The sequence below is a fragment of the Osmerus eperlanus genome, chromosome 16, assembly GCF_963692335.1.
Source record: "Osmerus eperlanus chromosome 16, fOsmEpe2.1, whole genome shotgun sequence".
NCBI classification, from domain to species: domain Eukaryota; kingdom Metazoa; phylum Chordata; class Actinopteri; order Osmeriformes; family Osmeridae; genus Osmerus; species Osmerus eperlanus.
In genome coordinates, this window is record NC_085033.1 from 3,742,795 (window position 1) to 3,767,345 (window position 24,551).

General features: G+C 43.8%; 2 protein-coding genes across 6 annotated transcripts; both read left to right on the top strand.

Annotated features, from left to right (window-relative positions):
- Positions 1-2,405: 2,405 nt before the first annotated feature.
- Positions 2,406-13,153, top strand: mmp16b (matrix metallopeptidase 16b (membrane-inserted)). Of its 2 annotated transcripts, XM_062481774.1 has the most exons (11): positions 2,406-2,842; positions 4,120-4,268; positions 4,561-4,575; positions 5,230-5,346; positions 6,355-6,659; positions 8,367-8,528; positions 8,845-9,062; positions 9,181-9,319; positions 10,089-10,239; positions 10,745-10,860; positions 11,040-13,153. In XM_062481774.1, exons 1-11 carry the CDS (start codon positions 2,714-2,716, stop codon positions 11,399-11,401), a joined length of 1,863 nt encoding a protein of 620 aa, XP_062337758.1. In that variant the 5' UTR covers positions 2,406-2,713; the 3' UTR covers positions 11,402-13,153. The 2 variants fall into 2 exon arrangements, with proteins under 2 accessions (XP_062337758.1, XP_062337759.1); XM_062481775.1 differs by lacking the exon at positions 4,561-4,575.
- Positions 13,154-21,099: 7,946 nt separating this feature from the next.
- pter (phosphotriesterase related) lies at positions 21,100-24,074 on the top strand. 4 transcript variants are annotated; one of them, XM_062481715.1, is made up of 5 exons: positions 21,100-21,237; positions 21,791-22,253; positions 22,376-22,641; positions 22,970-23,110; positions 23,250-24,074. In XM_062481715.1, the coding sequence occupies exons 2-5, from the start codon at positions 21,822-21,824 to the stop codon at positions 23,458-23,460; spliced, it is 1,050 nt and encodes a 349-aa protein (XP_062337699.1). In that variant the 5' UTR covers positions 21,100-21,237; positions 21,791-21,821; the 3' UTR covers positions 23,461-24,074. The 4 variants fall into 4 exon arrangements, with proteins under 4 accessions (XP_062337699.1, XP_062337698.1, XP_062337700.1 ...); XM_062481714.1 differs by having other exon boundaries at positions 21,133-21,247; XM_062481716.1 differs by having other exon boundaries at positions 21,179-21,252.
- The last annotated feature ends 477 nt before the right edge of the window (positions 24,075-24,551 follow it).

The following is a 24,551-nucleotide window of genomic DNA, read 5'->3' on the forward strand; positions in this document are numbered from 1 at the left end:
TTTGACTGAAAGTATCTTCTAAATGATTACATTGTCATAAAACAATGTTTTGAAGCATGTGGCTATGAATGCTGCACGCATGAGTACGATCTTCCAACTGTTTGAGAAAATCTTTACTGGCAATATAAAAAATGATCCATCCAGTTGACATTAAACCTGCAGAAAATTAATGAGAATTAATCAACTCCGACACTGCAAGCTAGAAGCTTAATCTTCACAAGGCTGAAGATGTGTGTGCTTTGTGCATTTTCTCATTCATATTACAAAGGAGGGGATCTTTTGAAACTGAGAATATTTATGCCCGTCATGGAAATGGAACTGAATAGCCATAAACAACAATCTGACATGGAGTCAAAGCAATTAGGTGGTTCACTGATGCAGAGTGGGGGAGTGACCCTGCAGTGAGGGAGGTGCTGTGTCACCCTCAAGGTCCTGCTCTGATCTGCATGACAGCTTCCAGCTGGACCAGCAGCACCACGGTCTCATAAACAAACAGTGAAACATGCTTTGGAAAACACAGGAGTAAAACACCATCCCTGACACTGGGAGAGGAGTGTCTTGTGTTTAGGGGAGACAGGAACCACAAGTAGGGGGAAGGTAACACCATATGGTATCAAGCAGGATCCAGTGTCCGTTCGAGGCAAAACATCTGTTAGATTGATCCCCCGCCTCCTATGGGTGCGGGGGATCCTATGGGGTTATGGGTGACAGCTTTTGAAGTGGACATTCATGCTCTTGTTGTTACCTTAGATTGTTATGTTATTGTCACGTTTGGTTGAAAGTGTAAATGTGCAGATATGCGGTTTCAGGAAGAAGTCTTGGCAACATCTCTGGTTGTTGGGATAACATTTGAGTCTGAGCATTGTGAAAGGCCCTTTTCCCTGTAACATTTGGAACATCTCATTCACAAAGAATAAACCATTGAAAGCCAATTAATTTGAGTTAATTAGAGGAGCTACTAAAATTACCTAGGATTAGAGCATCTGGCCCCCTCAAGGCAAAACTCCTCAAGGCAGAGATCACACGGCAAAATACAATATTTGGGTCCAAATTAACTTATTTCTATATATATAATACATGTATATCTATGTATGTAATTACATAGATATATTTATATATTGATACCGTATGTATTTATTATTTCACAGTTGCTTTAACCATTTACACATTTTTCAAGATTATTTTATCTTTCATCTAAATGATGACATATTTCTTCCTCTATCTCTGTCTCTATGTCTCTGTCCCTCTCTCAAACACACACCACATAGTGTGTGTTTGAGACACACACTTTTGATGTGAAAATGGGAAACCAACCTTGTTCATATTGTATTTAACATGTTTTCAATTTCCCCAAGACAATACCCACTTGCTGGAGCATGCTGTCTCCATAGCAGCCCACTGGGTTACACAGTAAACACCCCAGAGTAAATGAATGAACCTGCTCTAATCCAATAGGATTCCCTTCCACAAGCACACCAGTTATATCCTGTGTCAATCTAAGGAACATTATGTACAGTCTGACCATCCCAGTCTCTATGAGTAAACCATCAAGGTGAAACCAGAGCATGGCTGGGTGCATTTCGTAAAAATAACTTCCCATAGCCCTTCATTGTGCATCCTATGTTCTCAAGTAATTCAAATGTATGTTAGTTTTTAAACTGATCTATATAGTTGCTACATTATTTAATTGTTTTTCATCGAATAATTCATCTATCAAACACCTTTCCCTATGCCATTGTGTGAAAATGATGACCTTGAGCGTGTATCTAGGCCTAGTTTGTAAGGTTCATTCTTAATCGCCCTAACAAACGTACACAATTACCAAACAGGAAGGTTGCCCGTTGTAACATCGCCATCTTGTGGCAATTGCAGATCACGACGGTCGCTCATCAAAATAGTCCGTGTTCATGCAGTACGCCCATCTGCTCTAGGCTACTCGGCTATTTCTAACCCGTGAAGGCGTCAAACAGATAAGACTATGTATGATTGCATAAATATATACGTAGGATTGCGTGGCATTTTGCCATAGCACATTATTTATAATTGATAGTTTTGATGAACCATTTCATCCTTTATAATTTCACATTGAGCCTAACCAGTACCTGTTTGTGGCATTATAAGCATTCATAAGCATTATACATCAGTGGTCTAATTTCATATAGTAAGGCAGACTACAAAAGGTTCATGATTAGGCCTATAGACTAACCACTTTTAGCACGCGGTTTGAATTCAACTAGGCTGTTTAAAAGCCTAATGTTTTCATAATCATGAATACAGAGTTATGATTGCAAAAGGTTATGGAGAAAATCTGCCCCTACTGCAGGCTGTTTCGATTCTTACACTACAAAATATTTTATGCTAGTGCACATTACATGACGCTGACAGGGGAGCATTGCGCTCTGCAAGGAATCAAAGCGCAGGCGTCGACTCTGGGGATGCTTGCTACCGCACTTGACTATATCTATGTCGCTAGATAAATGTAGCCCCCGATGTAAATAAGAATGGCGAGGGTGGCGGATCTAACATGCAACATTGTTACAGCTTGATTACAGAAATGCAAGGCATCTGTCTTTTTCTATTTTCACAGATCCGCGTCCTCTGTGCTTCTCCGAATTTGCCTTTAAATATCGCCTGATGGTTTTCGTTTGACACCGGAGACGGCCAAATCAGTCGAGCGGTTTTTCTATACAACGCTTGGGAAAAACGGGTCATTATGACCTTAGTACCCTATTCTAAAAGAAAAACATCAGATTGTTTTTACGCAGCAGCGTTCTGCTTGCATTTTTTGCTCTGGATTGTATGTGCTGTATCCGGAGAGGAGCATCACCAGTTCAGCGTAGAGGTAAGATAGATGGCCTTCGTTGCTTATCGTTAAATGACCGTGTAGCCTATTCCTCAGCTCATGTGCTTGTGCGTGAAAAACATTATTTACCGGAGACATCCTCTGATCTGACAATATACGCCTTTAATCTTGTGTCTGGTCAAATACATTTATGAGGCTTGCGTTTGGACATTGAATTGTTATATTTTACGTTCTATTTATGAAATTTCACAAGCAAAATATCGATGCGAGCCCACGTATCAGCGTATGAATGAACCATTGGGAAAACATTCAACCCCCGCACCTCAATACAGTTGTATTTAGCTTCCACTGAACAAATGCTGGATCTCAATCATAATGTAACATTTAGACTGTACGCCATGTGTTTTTATGGACCACCGTACGGTTGTCTCGCCTAATTGGTTGCACTAAATGGGTGTAATATTAATGATTTAGCATATTGCACTACCATTTTCTTTATTTAATTGTTATTTTATTTGTCTATTCTCATATGAGAAACAGTGAGATTGAAACATTGTCCTTTGGACACATGTAGGCTGCCTCGTCTCACTACAAATTGTAGCAAATGAAGCCAAAAGAAATCAACAGATAAACAGTACACAGCACAAAAACAGGAAGCGCACACGCAGGAAAAGGAAAACAAGATAAACAAGAGGTTTTAGCGCAGTTGAGAGATATGTGGAGAGGGATAGACTGAGGGAGGGAGGAATACTGGGATTAGCCGGAGCATCTCCTAGGCTGTGTAATGATGGAGAGGCAGCTGGTTGGCGAGTGGACAGCTGTGGAACGCGCGGCAGCCTCGTGGACTTTGTCGTTGGGATTGTGTCTGACAGTGACCCCTGGACGACACTCAATCTCTTCACTGTTCTCAGAACTCAACCACAGTTTCATCAAGACTGTAGGTAGCTGGCAGCACGCAGCAGTCGTTCGGTACAACCTAGAGGGACTGGTAGGGAGACTGGGTTAAAATAGACAGATTTACCTCTGAACAGAACCCAATGAATAAGAATCTCACTTCATGAACATGTGAAATAGATAGTTCTTCCTTTTTTGGCAATCTCTTCCTTATGACTTGTTTTGTTATATGCATCTTCTAAATGCAGGAGAAATGTTCTGTATTTTGCACCTCACAACTATGTATCCCTCTCACTGGGCAAAGAAATTAAAAAATTTGAAGTGTTGTCAAGTTTACAAGAGTACAATGTTTATTAGATTGCCTGGCCACCTTCTCCAGTACAGTCAGTAGTACAGGATGTGTTTGTCCTTGTCCCCTGTAGGGATGGCTACAAAGGTATGGCTACCTGCCTCATACAGACCCCAGAATGTCTGTCCTGCGCTCATCCAAGACCATGCACGAGGCTATAGCAGCCATGCAGCGCATATACGGTCTCAATGTCACAGGGACACTGGATGAGCAGACGAAGGAGTGAGTACACACACACACACCTTACCAGAGCACCGTCCTCTAAAGGACATGCATGTATTGCTTGAGCTCATTCATTCAAATGAGCTGAACTGAGGAACAGAATGGCACTGAATGAACGCTAAGTATAGAAATAGCATGTGTTATTATCACCTAGGAAACTGTCTGTTCATGAATTATTCAACCCTACTCATGTCCCCAAACTTGCACAACAAATGACTCCTTGATCTTAACACGACACAACACCTATGTCTTAACACTTATCATTTTTTTTCCTTTCTGCAAAATGATGTAGTGATATCACTCTAAGGTGAGACTTCTCTCTGTGTGTTCTACTGTATGTATGTGTGTATTTTATGTGTGTATGAAATGAGTATTGGTGAATTGGTGAAAATCTTACCAGATTCCACCTATAGCCCAGTCAATACTGAGATTCAACTCCTACAGAATGGAGAAAACTGGAATGTTTTGTATGTTTCTGCCATTTAGTGGGAGTAGAATCTCATGTGCTGTCGTTTAGGAAGCTACTGTTCCACGTAGGCTCTGGGCGGAGGTTACATGGTTCTACCGAGTGCTTCTTGTTGTGACGTGGCATTTTGGCAACCCAACCCACGATGATACATTTGTGCCACAATATCCTTGAGCTGAATATCTAACCGGCAGCTGTCACTCTCCTCCTCTCTTCCTCCTCCTCCTCTTCCTCCTCTTCCTCCTCCTCCTCTTCCTCCTCCTCCTCTTCCTCTTCCTCCTCCTCCTCTTCCTCCTCCTCCTCTTCCTCCTCCTCCTCCTCCTCCTCTTCCTCCTCCTCCTCTTCCTCCTCCTCCTCTTCCTCTTCCTCTTCCTCTTCCTCCTCCTCCTCTTCCTCTTCCTCTTCCTCCTCCTCCTCCTCCTCCTCTTCCTCCTCCTCCTCTTCCTCTTCCTCTTCCTCCTCCTCCTCTTCCTCCTCCTCCTCTCCATATTGTAGTTGGATGCGAAAGCCGCGGTGCGGAGTTCCAGACAAACTTAGGGGTGTTTCGAAGTCACGGAAGCGGAGGTATGCGCTGACGGGACAGAAGTGGCAACGCACGCACATCACCTACAGGTGAGGGACGTGGACGGTTGTCATGGCGACACGTCGGATCAACCCCGGTTATTACAGGGCCCTGTGTTTGTCAGTGTTTCTATTAATTACTCATTCCTCACAGCTTGGCCGGGGAGTTGCCATAGCGACAGCACAGATACACACACGCGTACTGTACGGCCCGGCACACACTCATACTAACATTTCATTCTGATGTGGAAATAGACGAGGAGGAGGCGCAGTCAGTGTGTTTACGTGGGTACGGAGACAGCTTTCCTAATGTACTCATTTACACAGAAGGCAAAATCCTGTCTGAAAACCTTCCATAATCTTTGTGGAAATATTCCAAGTGTTCCTCCTCTCTCACGTTTGATTAAGTTGCTTTCTCAATAGGGTCTGAGGGGGGGGGAGGATAAGGGGTCCTCAGCACAGTTTGGGAAATTGACAGGTTACGGCAGTAACAGGCGATAACACCGGCAATTTATTCAAATCCTTCCTTCCTTCCTTGCCTGAATTTGAATTGATGAGCCACCACTCCTAATGGAATGTCAATCAGTGCTGGGTCTCTGCTGCTGCTGACTGCACTCTCCATGAAAATGAGCGGAGAGAGAAAGGGAGAGCGAGCGAGAGAGAGAGGGGTAGAGCGAGAGAAAGAGAGGGAGGAGAGCGAGATTTCCTATTCCTCCGTGTCTGCCGAAGACTGATAACAACGCCTGTGTTAAAAGTTCAGCAAAACGCTGCCAGGCTCAGAATAGTTTACAAGTCCAACTTTTTTCATGTATCCCCCATTTTTGGAAAATGTTTAGTATTAATGCGGTGGAGAGAGAGAGAGACTTTCAGGTTTTGTAGAATAGAGGTACAAGCTATCTTTTAATTACTGTTCGCTTTCTACTCTACTGTATCTTAGATGTGGATTGTCCCATATGGGAAAAAGTAAGTTCTTATGATTGACTCTTGCATCAGGATGTGGCTCTCTAATGTTTCCGGCTCCTGCACACGCTCTCATCTTATCCCCTCTCGTCTTCACAGCATAAAGAACGTCACGCCAAAGGTGGGTTCCCGGGAGACCCACGATGCCATACGGCGGGCCTTTGACGTGTGGCAGGGTGTGACTCCGCTGCGTTTCGAGGCCGTTCCGTACAGTGCCCTGGAGAGTGGCAGACGTGACGTGGACATCACCATCATCTTTGCCTCAGGTTTCCACGGAGACAGCTCCCCGTTCGACGGGGAGGGGGGCTTCCTGGCTCACGCCTACTTTCCAGGTCCTGGCATAGGAGGGGACACACACTTTGATTCAGACGAGCCCTGGACCCTGGGCAACCCCAACCACGATGGTGAGAGACACAGAGACAACCAGAGAGAGAGAGAGAAAAGGAGAAGAAGATAGGCAAGGAAAAGAGAGATTAAAAAGAGAAGATAGAGAATCAGAGAAATTAAAAGAGGGAGAGATATGAAGAGATATGAAGGAAGTGGAAGAAAAACAGGGAAGGAAAGAGGCCAATTCACCATTTGCTAGCCATTTCTCAGAGATGCACCGCAATACAGCATCGGCTTAATTCCCTGTGCCGTCACTCCAGCAGAGCTCCAGCCAACCAGGGTTGTGTGCTACTTTACCATAGGTGTTCAGCTGCTGTTCTCTAGGGCCCCTCAGCCCAGTATCCTCCCTCCTACTGTGGGTAGACATCTCCATTGTGTTGTCAGTAGGGCTGGTCTGTTGTCTGGATGGAGGCTGTGCAGATCTGTGGCCTTGGAGAGGGTAATCAGATCTCTCTCTCAGCTCTCCGTCTACAGGCACTTTACTTTAATTACCCTGCTAGCGGGACGCCAGAGCCTGTCAGTGTGCCGTCAGGCTGCACAAACCAGCACAGCCGGCGCGCCTAATGCACACAAGCGCCACTTACACATGTCACCATGAGAGGGGGTAATAGGCGGCCTCTCCAGCGCTAGCCTGTTTGTTTGTTTGTTTGTTTGTTTTTTGACGCTTTCGTCTAGCCCCTATCAATTGCCTTCCCCTTCCGTCTAAATGGTCATTTCCTCATTATAACGGTCCGATTCCCGTCCGTCTGTTTGTTCCGCGGCCATCCATGCAAACCAGACGCTAATCTCGAAAGCCCTTGTCTCAGCATGTGTGAAAGCCACAGAGGCTAGTCCCTTAATGGGTTTTCACCGTGTTGTCATGGTGGATGTTGCATGTTGGCATATGGGCTAACGCTAGCCTCTGCCTACCCCCTGGGGCTTGTCATTAGATGCTTTGGTTAGTGGGAGGAGGGCACCTCTTCTGGGTGGCTAGTCTTGTTAGAGTGATGGAGAGGGAGATGGGGGGTTAGTGTAGTAACCTTCTAGCTGCTGGCTAAGGGTCAGCTGTTGTTCCACCGAGTGCTCCTGGCAGGAGTAGATATCACGGTTTAAAGGGCAGCCACCCCCTGCAGCCGCCTTCAGTCACATGAGAGATGGTGTGGGTTTTAGTCTGAATGAAGATGACACTATCAAATGCTATCCGGCTTGTTTTACCGCGGTTCCTGTGTGTTTGTGTGTTGGCATTGTCATGTGTGTGAGGTTGTGTCTGTATGAATCTATTGAGTGTAGGGGATGAGTGCTGTGACGCCTGGGGCCGCGGTATGAATAGAACTCGTGTGAGCGGGGGCTCCTCGTGGACCAATGACACATGTGCCCTTCCCTTCTCCCAGCCACAGTGGAATCATGGGCTTCATGGGGCCGAGGGTTAACTAGGATTTGATACAAATTATAGACCCACGGTACTATAGTGTAAATGTCAGCCGTGTGACTTAGATATCAAACGAGACGTACGCATGCGATGATGTTTGATGGTGTACAGTGGATGGCTGTGATTCCACTTCTGTGTCAACTAGAATGTGTCTGTGTGTGTGTGTGTGTGTGTGTGTGCACAGTATGTGTGTAATGCACATACCTTGTATGTACCCTGTGTGCCTACATGTTTCTCATCCTCTTTGTCTCTGTCTCTTTATCTCTCTCTCTCTCTTTCTCTCTCTCTACATCTCTCTTTCTGTCTACCTTAACAGGAAATGATTTGTTCTTGGTTGCGGTGCATGAGCTTGGCCACGCCCTGGGTTTGGAACACTCCAATGACCCCACTGCTATCATGGCTCCTTTCTACCAGTACATGGATACAGAGAACTTCAAACTGCCTCACGACGACTTACAGGGCATCCAGAAGATATACGGTAACTGTCAACACACAATACAACACAACTGTATTAGTCTGTGGACACCCAGCCCACACATGCATGACATGCCGGATGACATGCCGGAACTGCCCACACACACAAAAAAGACATTCGTCATTCATGTTGAAGGCCAAACTTACATTGAAGTCAAAGGAAGAGGCGAGAGAAAGAGAAAAATAAAGAATGGAAGCCGCTCTGTTTAGTAAATTAAATCTTTGACGAAGTCCTTGTTATATAATCATTCAATCTGACGTCCATGCCTTTGTATCTTGTCTGTATCTATCATCGTCTGATGTTCCTCTCCTCTCTCCAGGCCCCCCTGACAGAGCCCCCCAGCCTACCAGACCCCCGCCCACCGCCCCTCCCCCCCGCTTCCACCCGCCCTCTGACCCCCGCAAGCACGACCGCCAGGTCCGCCCCCACCGCCCTCCCCAGGGGGCCAAGCCCTCCAACCCCAACGCCAAACCCAACATCTGTGATGGCGGCTTCAACACGCTGGCCATCCTGAGGCAGGAGCTGTTTGTGTTCAAGGTACGTCACGCGTGAGCCAAGAGGGTCAGCCGAAGGTTCCTCCAGGAATGCAGGTCCAGGGCACAGGCGTTCAGCGGAGGAGGATGACGAGGGGCTATCCTGTGTGTGTTGTTTGTAGGACCAGTGGTTCTGGAGGGTCCGGGACAACTCTGTGGTTCCTGGTTACCCCATGCAGATCAATTACTTCTGGAGAGGCCTGCCGTCCAAAATCGATGCCGTCTACGAAAATAGCGAGGGGAAGTTTGTGTTCTTTAAAGGTAAGAAAGAGCGCGAGGAGAGGGAGACAGACAAGAGGACGAACAGCTTTGCTTACAAGCAAACGTACTTTTAACTGACAAAGCAAAAATGGCCAAGTATGGACATGCTCAGATGAAAAAGAAACTATTTTGTTGTGCAGGACAGTTTGTTGTGTGTTCAGTACAGTCAGATATTGGGGAGAGAATTCAGCTGTCTGTCCATCGAGGAGATTAACCTGACATCTGTCACCCAGCAGGATCAGAGAGACTCATGTTTTATTCATTCCCAGGGAGTGAGTAAGAAGGGAGCTTCTTACTGTATACACTACCCCACCTACAGCCCTCTTTTTAAAGCTGAGAGGATCAAACTGCATCAAACACAACTAGCTTATTAAACTTGTATAGTCTCAGTCAAATAGGCATGTATGAACTGTATATGAAAGAGGAAAGTTACTTCTACTTCCTGACCAAGTATTAGGTTCTTACTCTGTCAGACAACATTTTTAATTTAATCAACACTGCTCTGCTATAAGTGCGCAGGTATGAATAAGAATAAGATTTCGACAGTTTATTTATAAATGTGTTTTTTTTTTTACTACAAGCTGTCCTAACAACTATTAGTACGTGTTGTTTGATAAAGTGCTCCTCGTTGGTAAACACTGTGCCTGCAAATTAGAGCAGCATAAATTAGGTTTCTCCAATTATACCAGCCGAACGGAGGGTTTTATTTTGTGTGTGTGTATGTCCGTGTGTGTTTGTTTATTTGTGTGTGTGTGTGTGCACGTGTCAGGAAACCGTTTCTGGGTGTTCAAGGACACGACGCTGCAGCCCACCTACCCTCAGGACATCTCGCTGTTTGGCAGCGGCATGCCGACCCAGACCATCGAGACGGCCGTGTGGTGGGAGGACGTGGCCAAGACCTACTTCTTCAAAGGAGACAGGTCAGCCAATGGGAGGAGACAAACATAGCTTATAGCTCCTCCTTCCCCCTACTACATCACCAGTCGACAGGAAGAATACACAACTCCTGATATTGAACTGACTTGGAGACTTGGTTTATACCACACCTTAATGTGGAGTGACTTCAATCGTAGAGACTGTGCGCTGTACGTACATTGCGAAAGATATTGAGTTGCGAGCGTATCCCAGTGTGACTCGAATGTTTGGCTGTCGAGAGACATCGCATCGCGTGGGGTCAAGGAGCCGAGTTGCGGCGGCGGGGCGAAACGCTCCGTCATGAGGCCGCTCATCTTTCAGCTCACCGTAGCAGAACACAGATGAGCGACTCTCCTTGCTCCTCACGGAAGAGCATGACTGCATACCTTTGTGTATTCACCGGGGGGGGTCGCCGTGTCCTAAAATGCTGCAAACGTTTGTAGCTGAGGTGAGAAATGTGCTTGCGGGGCTTTTTCACTGACAGGTGGGGTTCTGTCTTCTCTGGTGCAGGTACTGGAGGTACAACGAGGACATGAGGACCATGGACCCTGGTTACCCCAAACCCATCACCGTGTGGAAAGGCATCCCAGACTCCCCACAGGGCGCATTTGTGGATAAAGCCAACGGTACCCTGAATGAACTATCTCTATTGCTGCAGTAGGCTTCAGTGTGGCCCATACCTTGATAGCCTCTCAAATTCAAAAGTCTCTAATGAGTTCAGTACTAAATCCACAAATGTTTTCTCCTGGTATTAGACAGTGATCATGATAGTAATGCTGAGTGACTCCACCTCCTCTCCCTCCAGGCTTCACCTACTTCTACAAGGGGAAGGAGTACTGGAAGTTCAACAACCAGAGGCTGCGGGTGGAGCCAGGCTACCCCAGGTCCATCCTGCGGGACTTCATGGGCTGCGACGGCCTGCCGGCCGACCCCGACTGGGACTGGAGCCCCCCAGACATGGAGGACCGCCACTACGACAGCGGCGACGTGGACATCGTCATCAAGCTGGACAGCGCGGGCGGCACGGAGAAGGCGGTGGCCATCGCCATCCCGTGCATCCTGGCGCTGTGCATGATGGTCCTGCTGTACACTGTGTTCCAGTTCAGAAGGAAGAGCACCCAGAGACACATATTGTACTGCAAGAGGTCCATGCAGGAGTGGGTCTGACAGGGCCGTCACTCAACAAGGAGGGCGTATGGATCTCCTGCCGGTCTAACTATGGAACGAAGCCCTCTGTAGAGGGACAGACCATCAGGGAGGCCTTGCTGGCTGAAGTGTGTGTTGCCGTGTCACAAGCAAGCTGGAGTGAAGTGAAGTGAATCCCTTCAGACTTGGCCCCCCTGGAGACAATGTGGATGCCGTTCCCTCTTAAGTCCTAACAAATACTGTTTGTGTCTGCTTTGACTATGTCTGTGAGTGAACTCTTTAGGGTAAGAAAGAGCTAAGCTGTATGGGACCTTTGTCCGTGTACCCCCGACCCTGCACGCCCCTAACAAGCCCTAGCACTAACAGAGAACAAATTAGAAATAGGCTTCTTTATTTTCCTTTCCTAATTCACTTGACTGTGCATTTGGATTTAAATCCCTGTAAAGATAATAAGTTGTGTGGAGGACTGATACCCGAACCAAATATGACCCTTCCTTCCAAAGAAGATTACCACTTGGTGTTTTTCTTTGCTGGGCTTTCTTTTTCTTTTAATCCATGGATCTGACATCATGACATTCTCTTCATGTTTCCGTTAGCCATCTCTGTGTGTGTCAGCCCGTCTGCTCTTTGTCATTAGTGGGAAGCCGAGAAACTGAAGACTGTTTTGGCAGTCTGTCTCAGAAACAGGGGCCAAAAACCTCTCTGCAATATTAATGAGACTGCCTTAATCACGGATTACTTTTATTCTCCCTCTCTGTCTTGTTTTGTGTGTGTGTTTGGGTGTGTGTGTGTACAGTACAGATACAGATCTGTATAAAGTCGAAAATAATGGCTAATGGGTTTATATGGTCTATTGTTCTGCCGTTTTTGACAGGCTTCTGCAACGTCCATTTTACATTGTGTCTGAAGAATGAACATCTAAAATGAAATTGTTAAATCTGAAACTCCAGTTGAAAACCTGAAGACACAGAGAATACAGTAGATATACAGTGTGTATACAATGTACAGTAAGTCCCAAGAAAAACTGTATGTTTTATTGTCTTGCAGTTTCCCATGGTCACCCTGACTTATAATTACAGTGTGGTTGTGTGGTGTTGCATCCCTCTTGGCGTTGGTTAGGTGATTCAGTGTGTGAGAGGCCCAATGAATGCTCATTATCCTCTTTTGACCTTTTGGGATTTGAATATACCACTTTTCTGTGGTATTTAAATGATAAACAGACCATTTGAAATGGTCTGTTTATCAAACATCTGCAACATATCCGTGTTTAGGAGCTTATCTTGTCAATTCAAAGAAAGAAAAAAAAACTGTTCATATCCAAAAGATCAAGCTCCAGTTCATCCTTACAGGAATTGTCTTGGCTTCTGTCATATCAATGTGAAAAAAGTCTTTGAAATATCATTTTATTATGTCTTCAAAGAGTCAAGGTGAAAAATCATTATCATCAGTTCATTCCTTCAGTCATTACTCTTAACCATGGAACTCAGAAAGGAAGGATACTAGTGTGTGTGATGTGACTGGTGTTCTAGTGTTGGAGATGAACATAGAGACAAAGAAGACAACCTTTTATAAAACGTATAAAACCCTCTGCTTCCAAAACTGTTCCTCCTCGTCCTTCCGGGAGATCACCCTATCTCCATGTGGGCTGATATTGTACATTACCAAGGAGCGTCAGTGTGGTTTCTTTGAATGTCCAAGTGCTTTGCATAGTACATAATCCATGTTTCTCTGATTTACGGTGGGAGCCCCATGTCGTCCTACATGTCTTAATGGTGGGTGTGTTTGGGGGGGAGGGTGAGGTGGGGGCAGGAGTTGTGAAAGAAAGGCCGGTCTGGCTAGTCAGTACTGTATTTATTGCTGTATTTATTCCTCTGTGCTCAGCACCTAAATCTTGTTGCATTGCATTGTACTGAGGGCAAAAAGCTGTCAATAAAGTGGATTTTAAAGTGCTTTGTTTTTGATCTGTTTGTTCTGAAGTTATAAGCCCCCCCATTGCAGTAACACAATCATTTGAAACTTGAAAGAGATGACACAGTGAAAATGTCTTGATGTAGTCCTGCCAGCCACACTGAAGTCTGAGTAAATCAGAGAAGATAAGAGCAACAACACGATCGATCTGTCGGAATTCCAAAAGATTCTGGCAAACGGTGGATACAAATTACAATCTATAAGTCACAAAAGACAAACTATCTCCGTCTATGGTTCCCCTTTAAAAGATGACCACTTACACCGTTCAGTCAAACAGCATACCCTTATCAGATCTCACCTCAGGGAATGTTCTCCTCTGTCTTTTATAAATAGCTGTGTGTTATCTCCAGCAGGGTCCTGAGTGCCTCTCTGCTGTCTTGACACACGCTGTTATGCCATTAAGCCTAATTTGGAGTGTCATTAATGGAGGTGGAGGGAGGCCACTAAACAGCCGTCGATACTGAAGACGTGCGGCTTTTGAGCAGTGTCCTCCAATTGAGACTGAAACACATCCAGACTAGGATACTCTCTCACTAACATAAATGGTGTGTAAGGGACAGCATGGCAAAACCACTACTGTTTTACATGAGCTGCATGTTGGCTACATGATGTGAAACTCAGTGAAGGCTGTGATGTTGAAGAGCTTTTTTGCACTCCGAATTTTAAAAGAGTGTGGAAGCATCCTTGGTCATGTCTAATCCACAGTGACAGCAAGCAGATGAATCAGACTGGGGCCATTTCACATGCCTCACTGGAGAGCAGATATTAGAGGAGGAGAGCGTCACAGAACTAATTCAGCTTTGCACAAAACTCATGATTGAGTCTCATGACTTCACCTTTTGACCAGACATCAGGCAACAGTTATCCACGACAACATGCATTGTCCACCTATTGCATTGTCACCTTTGCAGTGGCCATGTAAAGCACAGTGCGTGTATACAGGAGCACCATCACATGACATGTCCTTCACTCAGTTTTTCTCACAAGCAGCTTTTTCATATTGAAAACAGAACCTTTCAGTGGTGATCTCTCGAAAGCCCGCCACCTGGTTGAGTCCATTTCCTGTTCAGGAAGGATGATCAGAAATGTTCAAACAGATCTTACTTAAAATAAACAACATTATATCAGACATGAATGGTATGGGTTAGAGTACATGATGTGAACTTCGATCAAGTTCAAGAGATTACAATAGTTGTTGAAGTTTGTGATAAGAAACCCAGTATAGATGGACATCTTCTCCCTGGACATAGGTCTGGTCAGTGGGGAAATGGGAACTGTACACATGGGAAATACCCAGAACCTCTCTCAATCTCAAAACCTCCATCCAAAATCGATGTACATCAAATGTAAAAGGACACCCTGCCATATCACTCTACACTGTCCGTGGTCTACAGCCTTAGTGAGGGACAAGGGCTAGCGGGCAGCGTCTTAGCATCCCATGAGGAAGATTCCTCTTTATTTGCACTCCTTGAGTTGAATTGTTGTTGACAATATATTGGTAGATGCATTTTTCAATCAAAATTGTTGCAGTGAGACACCATACAATTAGAGTATTTCAGGATTGACCATTCCAGAATCATTCCAGGATCGTGGTGATTGACAATAGAATGGTTGACATTCCTCATACTCATTCTGTCACATGAAACCTCACATGAATTGTCCCTTTTAATCCCTCTCTTCTCGTTTTAGGACTTGGAGAGTGAATTTGCAACTATCACTTTGTTTGATCTGGTCATTATGCATTGAAGTGTTAAGAGACTCTCTACAATCAGCTGGTTGTCTACTTACAAACCCAAAACTTAAACTGATAGTCGCACTGTTCTACTGGAGATGGACAGAACTTTCTTCCACACTGCGTAATGTCATTTTCTTCCAACGTGCGACTGGAAAACAGATTGTACTGATTGTAGAGAAGGGACGACATAATCACATGTTTACTCTACTTTGTGTCTGCCTCAACCTCTATATATAGCACCAAGCTGAGCAGGCAAACACATACATACTGTGGGTAGACACAATACAAAGCACTAGAGCAAATCGGTCATATGGATGCTGCACTTAGAGGTTTCCTCTTGATTAAAGAGAAGCTGTGGGTTACGACCCAGAGTCCGCCGTTATTATTGATTTCATGCTTCAGTACTTGCAAACACATAAACTGTTTTTTGAAACCTCAAATTCCACTTGACTTGAATGTGGCTTCAGTTTGGCTCAGTGACAAAGGTGTGGAGACAGTGACCCTTTTCCACATGTGCAAGGATAAATTGCTATGGACCATATAGAGTAAATCAAAGTACTGCTCTACATTAAAAAGCTGTACATGTACATATTTGGCAGAGAAAGTAGAAAATTGCATTTGTTTATTTAATGCCTTTAGGTTGTTTGTAGTTAGGCACTGGGGTAAAATATGTTTTTCACATGTTGGCAATAGGATTTTACAAAAATCATATTTAACTCATAATTTAATATCTGCTGGCTGTTTGTTAATTCATTCAACTTTTAGTCAAAGTGATGGCCTCAACAACAGCTGTCATGATGAATAACGATGATTTCATCAGCAGTGTTAAGCTATGCAGAGTGAAAAACTACAGCCTGGTCCATACACCACCATTATCTTAGAAGACACAGATTTTAAATGTATGCTGTTTCCACAGACGTGCGCATGTCTCTTTTCTGGACCTTTACAGGAAGCTCTGTCCCTCTGCTGGTCACACATACAGTAAGAAGTGTATATTTTTGAATATATATAACAATTTTAAAATATGCCATGTTTCCCACATGACAGCACAAAAATCATATTTAATCTATCAGTTAACACCAAATGACATCTTATCTATTTTATTCAACTCTTTATTTTAGAGAGACAACAGACATGACAGGAAGAAACATTTAAGACAATGTTTCAAATGTCAGCAATTAATATGACATCAGATTGTGTCATTCACAATAGTTTTTATTTAGTAGGCTTTATTTATAATACTGTGTACTATATGTACACAATTAATTAGCTACTACACAGTAAATGAGATCCAATAAAACACAAGACACATCCACTCACTGGTGAACTCTGTGAAGCCTAGAGAATCGGTCAGTCCACTGCCTTGCACAATGTTGTACAGGTTGCAGTAGCTGATGCCATTATCAAGAAGACAAAACGATGTAGACAAGATTGACATGGCCCGTTCAAGACAAAACAACATGATTCAATCCAAAGACGCAGGTTGGAGTTTAAAGCTGACACTCTCAATCTGGAGGGTGTCTAGGGGTGTGTGGGTATCTTGGATAAGGATAGGTGTGGCTGATGGGGTCCAGACAAGATAACAGGGAAGACACTTAGTGGCGTGTAGAATCCAACTGAATGAGTCAGCATATGCACACTGGTTTTGCTGTGCTTATCTGTGTTCAGGGTATCCTGCACATGCATACGCCACTACATCGCTTGGGTTAGGGTTCTTCCATCAGACAGTGAAAGGGAAAGCTTCTTACCTCATAATCACAGTTGTCACAACCCATAGCAAGACTGTACACCTTTATCTGGCTCCCCAGCCAAACTCACCTCAACACACTGTCTCCCCAAAGAGCCAGAAGGAGACTTGTCAGTACCACTGGCCAACCAAGTGTCACCACGTACATTAGACAGTATCTCAATCTACTTTTAAGATAGGAATATTATTTTGTAATATATATATATAATTCATCTGCACAGTCACTTTGCAGAATGCATGGGCACTTTTTGTTGGAGAGGAAGTCGACACAACAATGACAAGTGCCGAAGCTAGAAGAAGGGTTGTCAGAGACACGATGAGTTTGGTTTCTGATAAGTATACGTTGAATTAATCTAAAATGTTATACTGTCAGATTTGGAGCAAGGATTTTTAGATAACTTTGTATTCTTTATTTCATGAAAATGAGTTACATAAAAATTGTACAAGTCCTGCAATTGAACGCATGACAACTCCTACCTCCATTTTGAAGCACGCTCTCATTTTTGTCAACTAAAAAATAAAAAAGAGACATTTGTGTGAAAGGACAAGTAGGATTTTACTGTAGAATCTGTAATAATAATAGCCAATACCAGTACAAATGTACTGTATTAATTAATAAACCAGGAGGCAGAGGCATACAAACCCTGTTTGACAAGCAAATTATTCCTAAGATCTCATGATATAGTTCATGATTTGTTGATGTGAGAATCCAAACGAGTTAGACTGTACAATTCCATAAACGATGTTCTGCACTTATAGAAGAATAAGTAAAATAAACAGGATGTGGCTCTGCAGGTGATGTTTCAGTGGTGAGATGTTGTTTGTTTGAACTCACAGTGACACGGCATCCCTCTATGAGTTCCATATCTACCATGTCTACCACTGTGAACTTGATGTTCTCCACCTGAAGTCCATCTATAGAGGTGTGATTGGCCAAGATGAAGTCTGGAGCTGCTGACACTTGCTGAAACAGTGGAGAAGAGGGAGGAGAAAATGGAAAGTAAAGATTCTTGCATTTGTGTTTCCTTAGTAGTCTTCCTAGCCTGGGTGCCAGCCAAACTTAGCCCGCCCACATAAACATTTGGTCGGGAAGTTGGGTCTGTTCGGAGCTGTTCGGACCAATCAAATTGTCAGGGCGGGCTTTATACGATGATGGACAGATGATCAACAGTAACGTAATCAACCACATCACCAAAGAGCACTTGGGTTGAATTTGTTTTCAACAAACAACATACTACATTGCTCTGATTGGTTGTAGGTCTATCCAATTGAGTGAAGAGGCATTTTTTTCCGGGTTCGGTTGAAACACGCCCCATACGCACAGCCCAACGGAGCGGTATCAGACTCATACTCTGGGGGGTCAGATGGCTGAGCGGTTAGGGAATCGGTCTATTAATCAGAAGGTTTTCGATTTCCGGCCGTGCCAAATGAGGCTGTGTCCTTGGGCAAGGCACTTCACCCTACTTGCCTCGGGGGGAATGTCTCTGTACTTACTGTAAGTCGCTCTGGATAAGAGCGTCTGCTAAATGACTAAATGTAATGTAAATGTAATATTCTGACTAGAATTATGAGTATGACAACGTCAGGCTATAGTCTTCCTAATATTCAACAAGAATATTTCTTAACACATACTGATCAGGCTCTTTATTTGGCTTACTAAGACAAAGTTAACACCAGGACAGGTTACATCCAAAAGCCTAAATTATAAAATTGAGAGTTTACAGGAGAAAATAGGCCAGATTATCATGACTATATACACAGAAATATCCCATAAGATTCTCTAAAATCCTTTCCCCTAAATCTCAGAAACACAAAATGGTGAGATGTAAAGTCTAGAACCACATTACAGGGAAAGTGGATCAGGAAATAAATGAACAGAAGCCTTACCAGATTGCTTTGCAGAATGCATGACTAGTTTTGCCAGTGGAGATGACACACATCCCAATGACCAGGGCAGCAGCTAGGAACAAAGTCTTGGCAGACATGAAAGCGTGGATTTCTCGAATATACTGTATGAAGAAAGTGGGTAGTGTACTGGTTGCTAGCTCACTGGAGTGTGATTTCTGGGTGTTTCCAGGGCTATTAAAGAAGGCTTCGCATATATTATGTGTGCTAGTAAAGAGAGTAGCGCAGCATTGATTAACATGATACCACATCATTGTAAATTAGGCTGGGTTACTATCATGGGGCTGGGTCTGGAGCGCTCATGTTATGCAAGAGACATTCAATGTCTCAATTCTTCAATGCATGTTCCCTTTTTCATTGGTCTTGTTTAAAAGTCTAAACACCAAATGTCCCTGCATCATTAAAGTGTTATCTTATCTTAAACTACCTTTCAAAATCAGCCCAAAAAGTACCCCAGACATATAACAAAAAGGATTAACATAATATACTTATATATATTGATATATATATACTGATATAATTATAAATACACCTTAAATGTGAGCAATTGGATTGTAATATGGTTATGATCAATAAGAAACTTACAAGCTATCTTACAAGCATTCTCAACCATTCAGTCACATTAAGGCTGTACTAATAATTGTCATGACAATGTCTTTTGGTTACGTTTTTTATAAGGTGTGAAACCCATTATATGTGCTAGGGAGAAGGGTGACATGGGTCTTTGTTATCAGAAAACTCCCCGTTAACATCCATGAAAGCAAGACTAATAGAGGGATTGGTAAATGGGATGAAGCTGTAGTTTGTATGGAAGCCTTATTTATAAAATGTCTTCATAATGAACAGATCGACCCAATACTCTAATGCTCCAAATGATAATTTTGCTAGTGGCTTTTGACCAAACCTTTCATACCCTGTGTGTTATGCATTTTCACCAAAAGAGGGCACCAGAGACTAACAATGTAATCAGGGCCTTACATGCATGGATTCTCGAGTGTTACGTAAGCTTAAAATGGGAACCTATCTATTCAACAATTGAAAATCAGGGCCTACCTTCCGTTACACTTTTTAGAAACCAAACCATACAATAAAAAAATTAGAAATGGCAAAATTAAATTAATTGTATGCATCAATTTGTTCAACCTAACCCCTTCACACACACATACCACTACCACCACACACACACACACATACTTTGACTCTCAGATATTCTACATTAATGAAGGAGTTGTCTCTCCAGAGGTCCCTGTGGAGCCAAGGTCCTAGCTTAGTCATCTCTCCACATCAGATTCCCCTGTGGTCATGTCTGTCTGGAGCAGAGCACAGTCACGGTGACTGATGATTGCGACATGCCTGTCTGTCACTAATGAGGAACCCTGTGGTGACAAGCAATTCAAGTCACGTGTAGAATCCCTATAACCCTGTGAAAGAGGCAGGATTGAACATCTAGTGCATTGTCACACCTGAGGCACTCACCGTCAACTCAGGTAGAATCCAAGCTGACCATATCAGTTCACACTTCACACATATTGCTTTGCTCTTGCCTTCTGGCAGGCGTTACCGCAGCATTCGGTCACGCACACGCAGACTGGACAACAGTTTCTATCCAAGGGCCATCAGGCTCCTGAATGGACATTTATATGGGCATTGATTCACTTCATACTAGTCACTTTACACACTGTCACTTTCAGCTACTGGTTGCACTATCAGTAACATTGCACTACTTCACTGTACTTCACCATCAGGCTCCTGAATGGACATTGACAAGGTCATTGATTCACTTCTTACTAGTTACTTTACACACTGTCACTTTCAGCTACTGGTTGCACTATCAGTAATATTTCACTATTGTACTTCACTGTACTTCACTTAGTTTAGAATAGGTTTATAGGGTTAGCAATAGGTTATTATGTGTATTCAGGGTTTAGTATATTGTATTATTTATATTTATCTGTATATTTAGAAGGTTTATTTAAGCTTCGCATAGATGTAATTTATGTTCTGTGTAAGTAAGTAAGTAAATAAGTAAGTAAGTAAGACTTAATTTATATAGCACATTTCATACAAGAATTGTAGCTCAAGGTGCTTTACATAAAATCAATAAAAACAATAATATAACTAATAAAAGTAGTAAAACCCTTCTGAGATAAAATTACTGAAATGCTTCGGTAAAAAGGTAGGTTTTAAGCTGTTTTATATGTTATGTTATGCCAGGTGCTTGCGTTGTATTGTCTTAAGAATTTCAGTGCCCAGTCTGACCTTGTGTTGTTCTGTGCATCTGAGAATAAAAGACTTGATATTGAACTTGAACTCTTGAAAATATCCAGTGGCCTATCTGTGTAGTTTGTTGTGTGCATGTGTCTACGTGTGTGTGGGTGTGTCTGCTACTAACCCAAACTCCCGCGATACCATTCCGTCACTTCCCGCGACCTGTTGCACCGATTGAGATTAAGCTCCAGCATTGATACTGGATTTAAATTAGTACATCGAAGCAGAAGCAAGGTTTGCCCAGGTCTTGTACGGATACATTATTAGTTAGCTAATTGGTATCTTACTCCATGCAATTGTTGCACGAAAATCTGTATCGTAATTGCACATCTAAATGTATCATTTAATGCAGCCTACTCACCATTGTGTACACGCTCCTGCAGATATTCTTCGATTTCACATTCTCTTGTCTGTTCCCCCAATGTCAGTCCGTTTGAAACATTTTTGCGTTGCCAATTTGCAGTTTGCTAAAGTAATGCTGATCTTCGTATAATTTGATAACAAATTAGACAGTGTAATTAAAACATCGAGGAGATTAAATGCAGTCCTATTATACTTTAGACACAAATTATCATGTGACTTTATGTTCGGTTCAAAGTCGAGTTACTTAGCCTGGAGTTAGCAACGTCTTACAAGTTTTCACAACCACCCCAATTCATGTAAAATACAAAAACACTGCAGGGTTACTTTACGTCTTTACAAACCAGCCCATGTGCCAAATTCCTTTTCTTTTCTTCGGTCGTCTTCTTGAGTGTAGTAACTGTTCTATTGCCTACTTCTTCCGTAGCACCTCAACCCACTGTAAAGACCCAAACAGGATGTCAGCGCTGAGCGGAAAGGTCCAAACAGTTCTGGGTCCAGTGGATCCAGACCAGTTGGGTCGAACCATGACCCATGAGCACCTCACCATGACCTTTGAGTGCTGCTACTTCCCTCCACCGCCAGGTGACGAGGCAGTGGCACAAGCCCCCCTGGAGATGAAGAACTTGTTCTGGCTGAAGCAAAACCCGTACAGCAGCCGCGAGAACCTGCTGCTGCGACAGGAGACCAGCGCTGTGTGTGCGGAGCTGTTGACCTACCGGCAGACTGGAGGGGGCACCATCGTGGAGAACACCACCACGGGCATCGACCGAGACCTGCCCACCCTCCGGGGGCTGGCTAAGGACACAGGCGTCCACATCATCGGAGGGGCGGGCTACTATGTGGACTGCACCCACTCTGAGAGCACCAAGAAGATGACTGTGGAGAAGGTGTGAGATGGAGGAAAGACATGAGAAGGGATGAATATATACGTACAAAGCTGCTGTGTCTCTCTCCATGGAGATTTGTGCCAAGCCCTCCCTGACCAGGCCTGGCTCTCTTCCGTCCCCAGCTCACAGACGTCATCGTCAGCGAGGTGCTGCACGGGGCCGACGGCACCGACATCCGCTGCGGAGTCATCGGCGAGATCGGTACCAGTTGGCCAATCACAGCGAGCGAGACCAAGGTCCTGCAGGCCACGGCGTATGCTCAGACCCAGCTGGGCTGCCCTGTCATCATCCACCCTGGGAGGAACCCCGCCGCCCCCACCGAGGTGGTCCGCATCCTCCAGGAGGCCGGAGGTGACATCAGCAAAACGGTCATGTCTCACCTGGATAGGTGAGGGCTAACTGGGTGTTGGCCAAAGCACCAGAGGGTTGGTAGTGAGTGTGGGGCTTGAATCCTAATCAGGCTATTTCGGACAGGTTTATCTGACAGAACGAATGTATTAGTATTTTAGTGGTTCTGTTTAAGTCATTTTATTCAGTGTTCATGCATATTGATGTGGAGCTCTTGGGGGTTCAGGGTTTTAAGTTCAAGGCAGTGTTTCTGCATTTTTTATAGTGATGGTACTGTATCTATTTCACTTTCAATGCACTTTTTCCCCGACAATGATTTGTGTAGCTGTGCGCGTGTGTCCTGTGTTTGTGTTCTTTTGCATAAACAGGACAATATTTGACGAAGGAGAGCTGCTGGAGTTTGCCAAGCTGGGAAGTTACTTGGAGTATGATCTGTTCGGAACAGAGATGCTGAACTACCCCTACAATCTAGAGGTGGACATGCCCAGTGACAGTCAGAGAGTCAAGACGTGAGTATAGCAGATCACATATCAGGGGCTGGGTTGATTTCAGCATGAAAATGACACCACAATATGTCACCAGTTTCTTAACACTGTTGTTGTTTTTGTTGTGTGTGGATGCGGGTGTGAATACTTGTGTGCTTTTTAGCCTGGCGTTCTTAGTGAAGGAGGGGTATGAGGACAGGATTGTGGTTGCGCACGACATCCACACCAAGAACCGCTTGACCAAGTATGGCGGTCACGGGTACTCCCATATCCTGAAGAACATTGTACCCAAGATGCTGACCAGGAACATCAACCAGAACCAGGTTGACAAGATCCTGATTGACAACCCCAAACGCTGGCTGACATTCAAATGAAGTATGAATCAGTGAAACTGAACACCCAAGCCCAGTTATGTTCTACACTGACTTTGTATAGTTAAAATAATCACAATCAAAAAGTTTTGTACAAAACCAGTGTCAGAAAGAGATTAGAGTCCTTGAGGAATTATCACAAGCAAATCATCAACAGCACAGTATTGTTGAATCACCCGTCTGTTTGCAGAGAGGGCACTCATTTGGAGAAGATAATCACTCATTTTTATTTCCGATAATTGAAGCCATGACTGAATCAAAGAAATTATCAAATGTTTTGATTCAAACTGTATACAAATCAACAAACCAGCGTTTGTACCCAGCGCTCTTCAATAGCAGCCTTGAATTTTCCAATGAAGGGAAACATTTTCATTTCAATAGCTTGAAAAGAGATACTGAGAACATTTTAAATGTGTTTTTGCTTGTTAAGGCTTAGAAATCAAGTGTAATCTAGCAAGACAAAGCAATTTCCTGCAATACAAACTCAGTTGGGCTGCAGGGGTGTCAGCACATTGCTAATTAATTTCCTTTTTGAGTCCTTGTTTTGTTTTTGTTGTTGTTTTTTTGTCTGCAGTAATGACAGCAATAAACAGTCAGCAAACTTGGGGGGTGAAATAGTACCTTGCAGCTTCATCATCAGTGAGCTTTGTACAGTCACACAATCTAGCCATGGTAGATGACTTGTCCTGATTTCACTCAGCAGGTGTTTATGAATGAGGCTGGCTGGCTTTCGGGTCGTACTGAAGGACATGCTCTCCTTGTCTGGGAACAGGTGGCCTCACAGAGTGACTTCACCGCACGATCAATGCCTTCAACACTGCATAGCATGCATAACCATGATGCAACTTTTGAGAGTTTGCTATAGGATTAAAAGTGATTAAAGATGTCCCTGTGATGTGTACTGAACGTAGAAAATCTGTATTTTATATATGACTGACACTTGACTCAGAACTGAACTGTTGCTGTTTTGTTTTAAAGAAAGACTGCACAGATCTCTTTAAATGTTGTGATTCATTTACTGTTATGGTTTCTCAGATAGTTTCACATTTCCAATGAATATAGGCACACATCAAATGTATTTTACCCGAAAATGA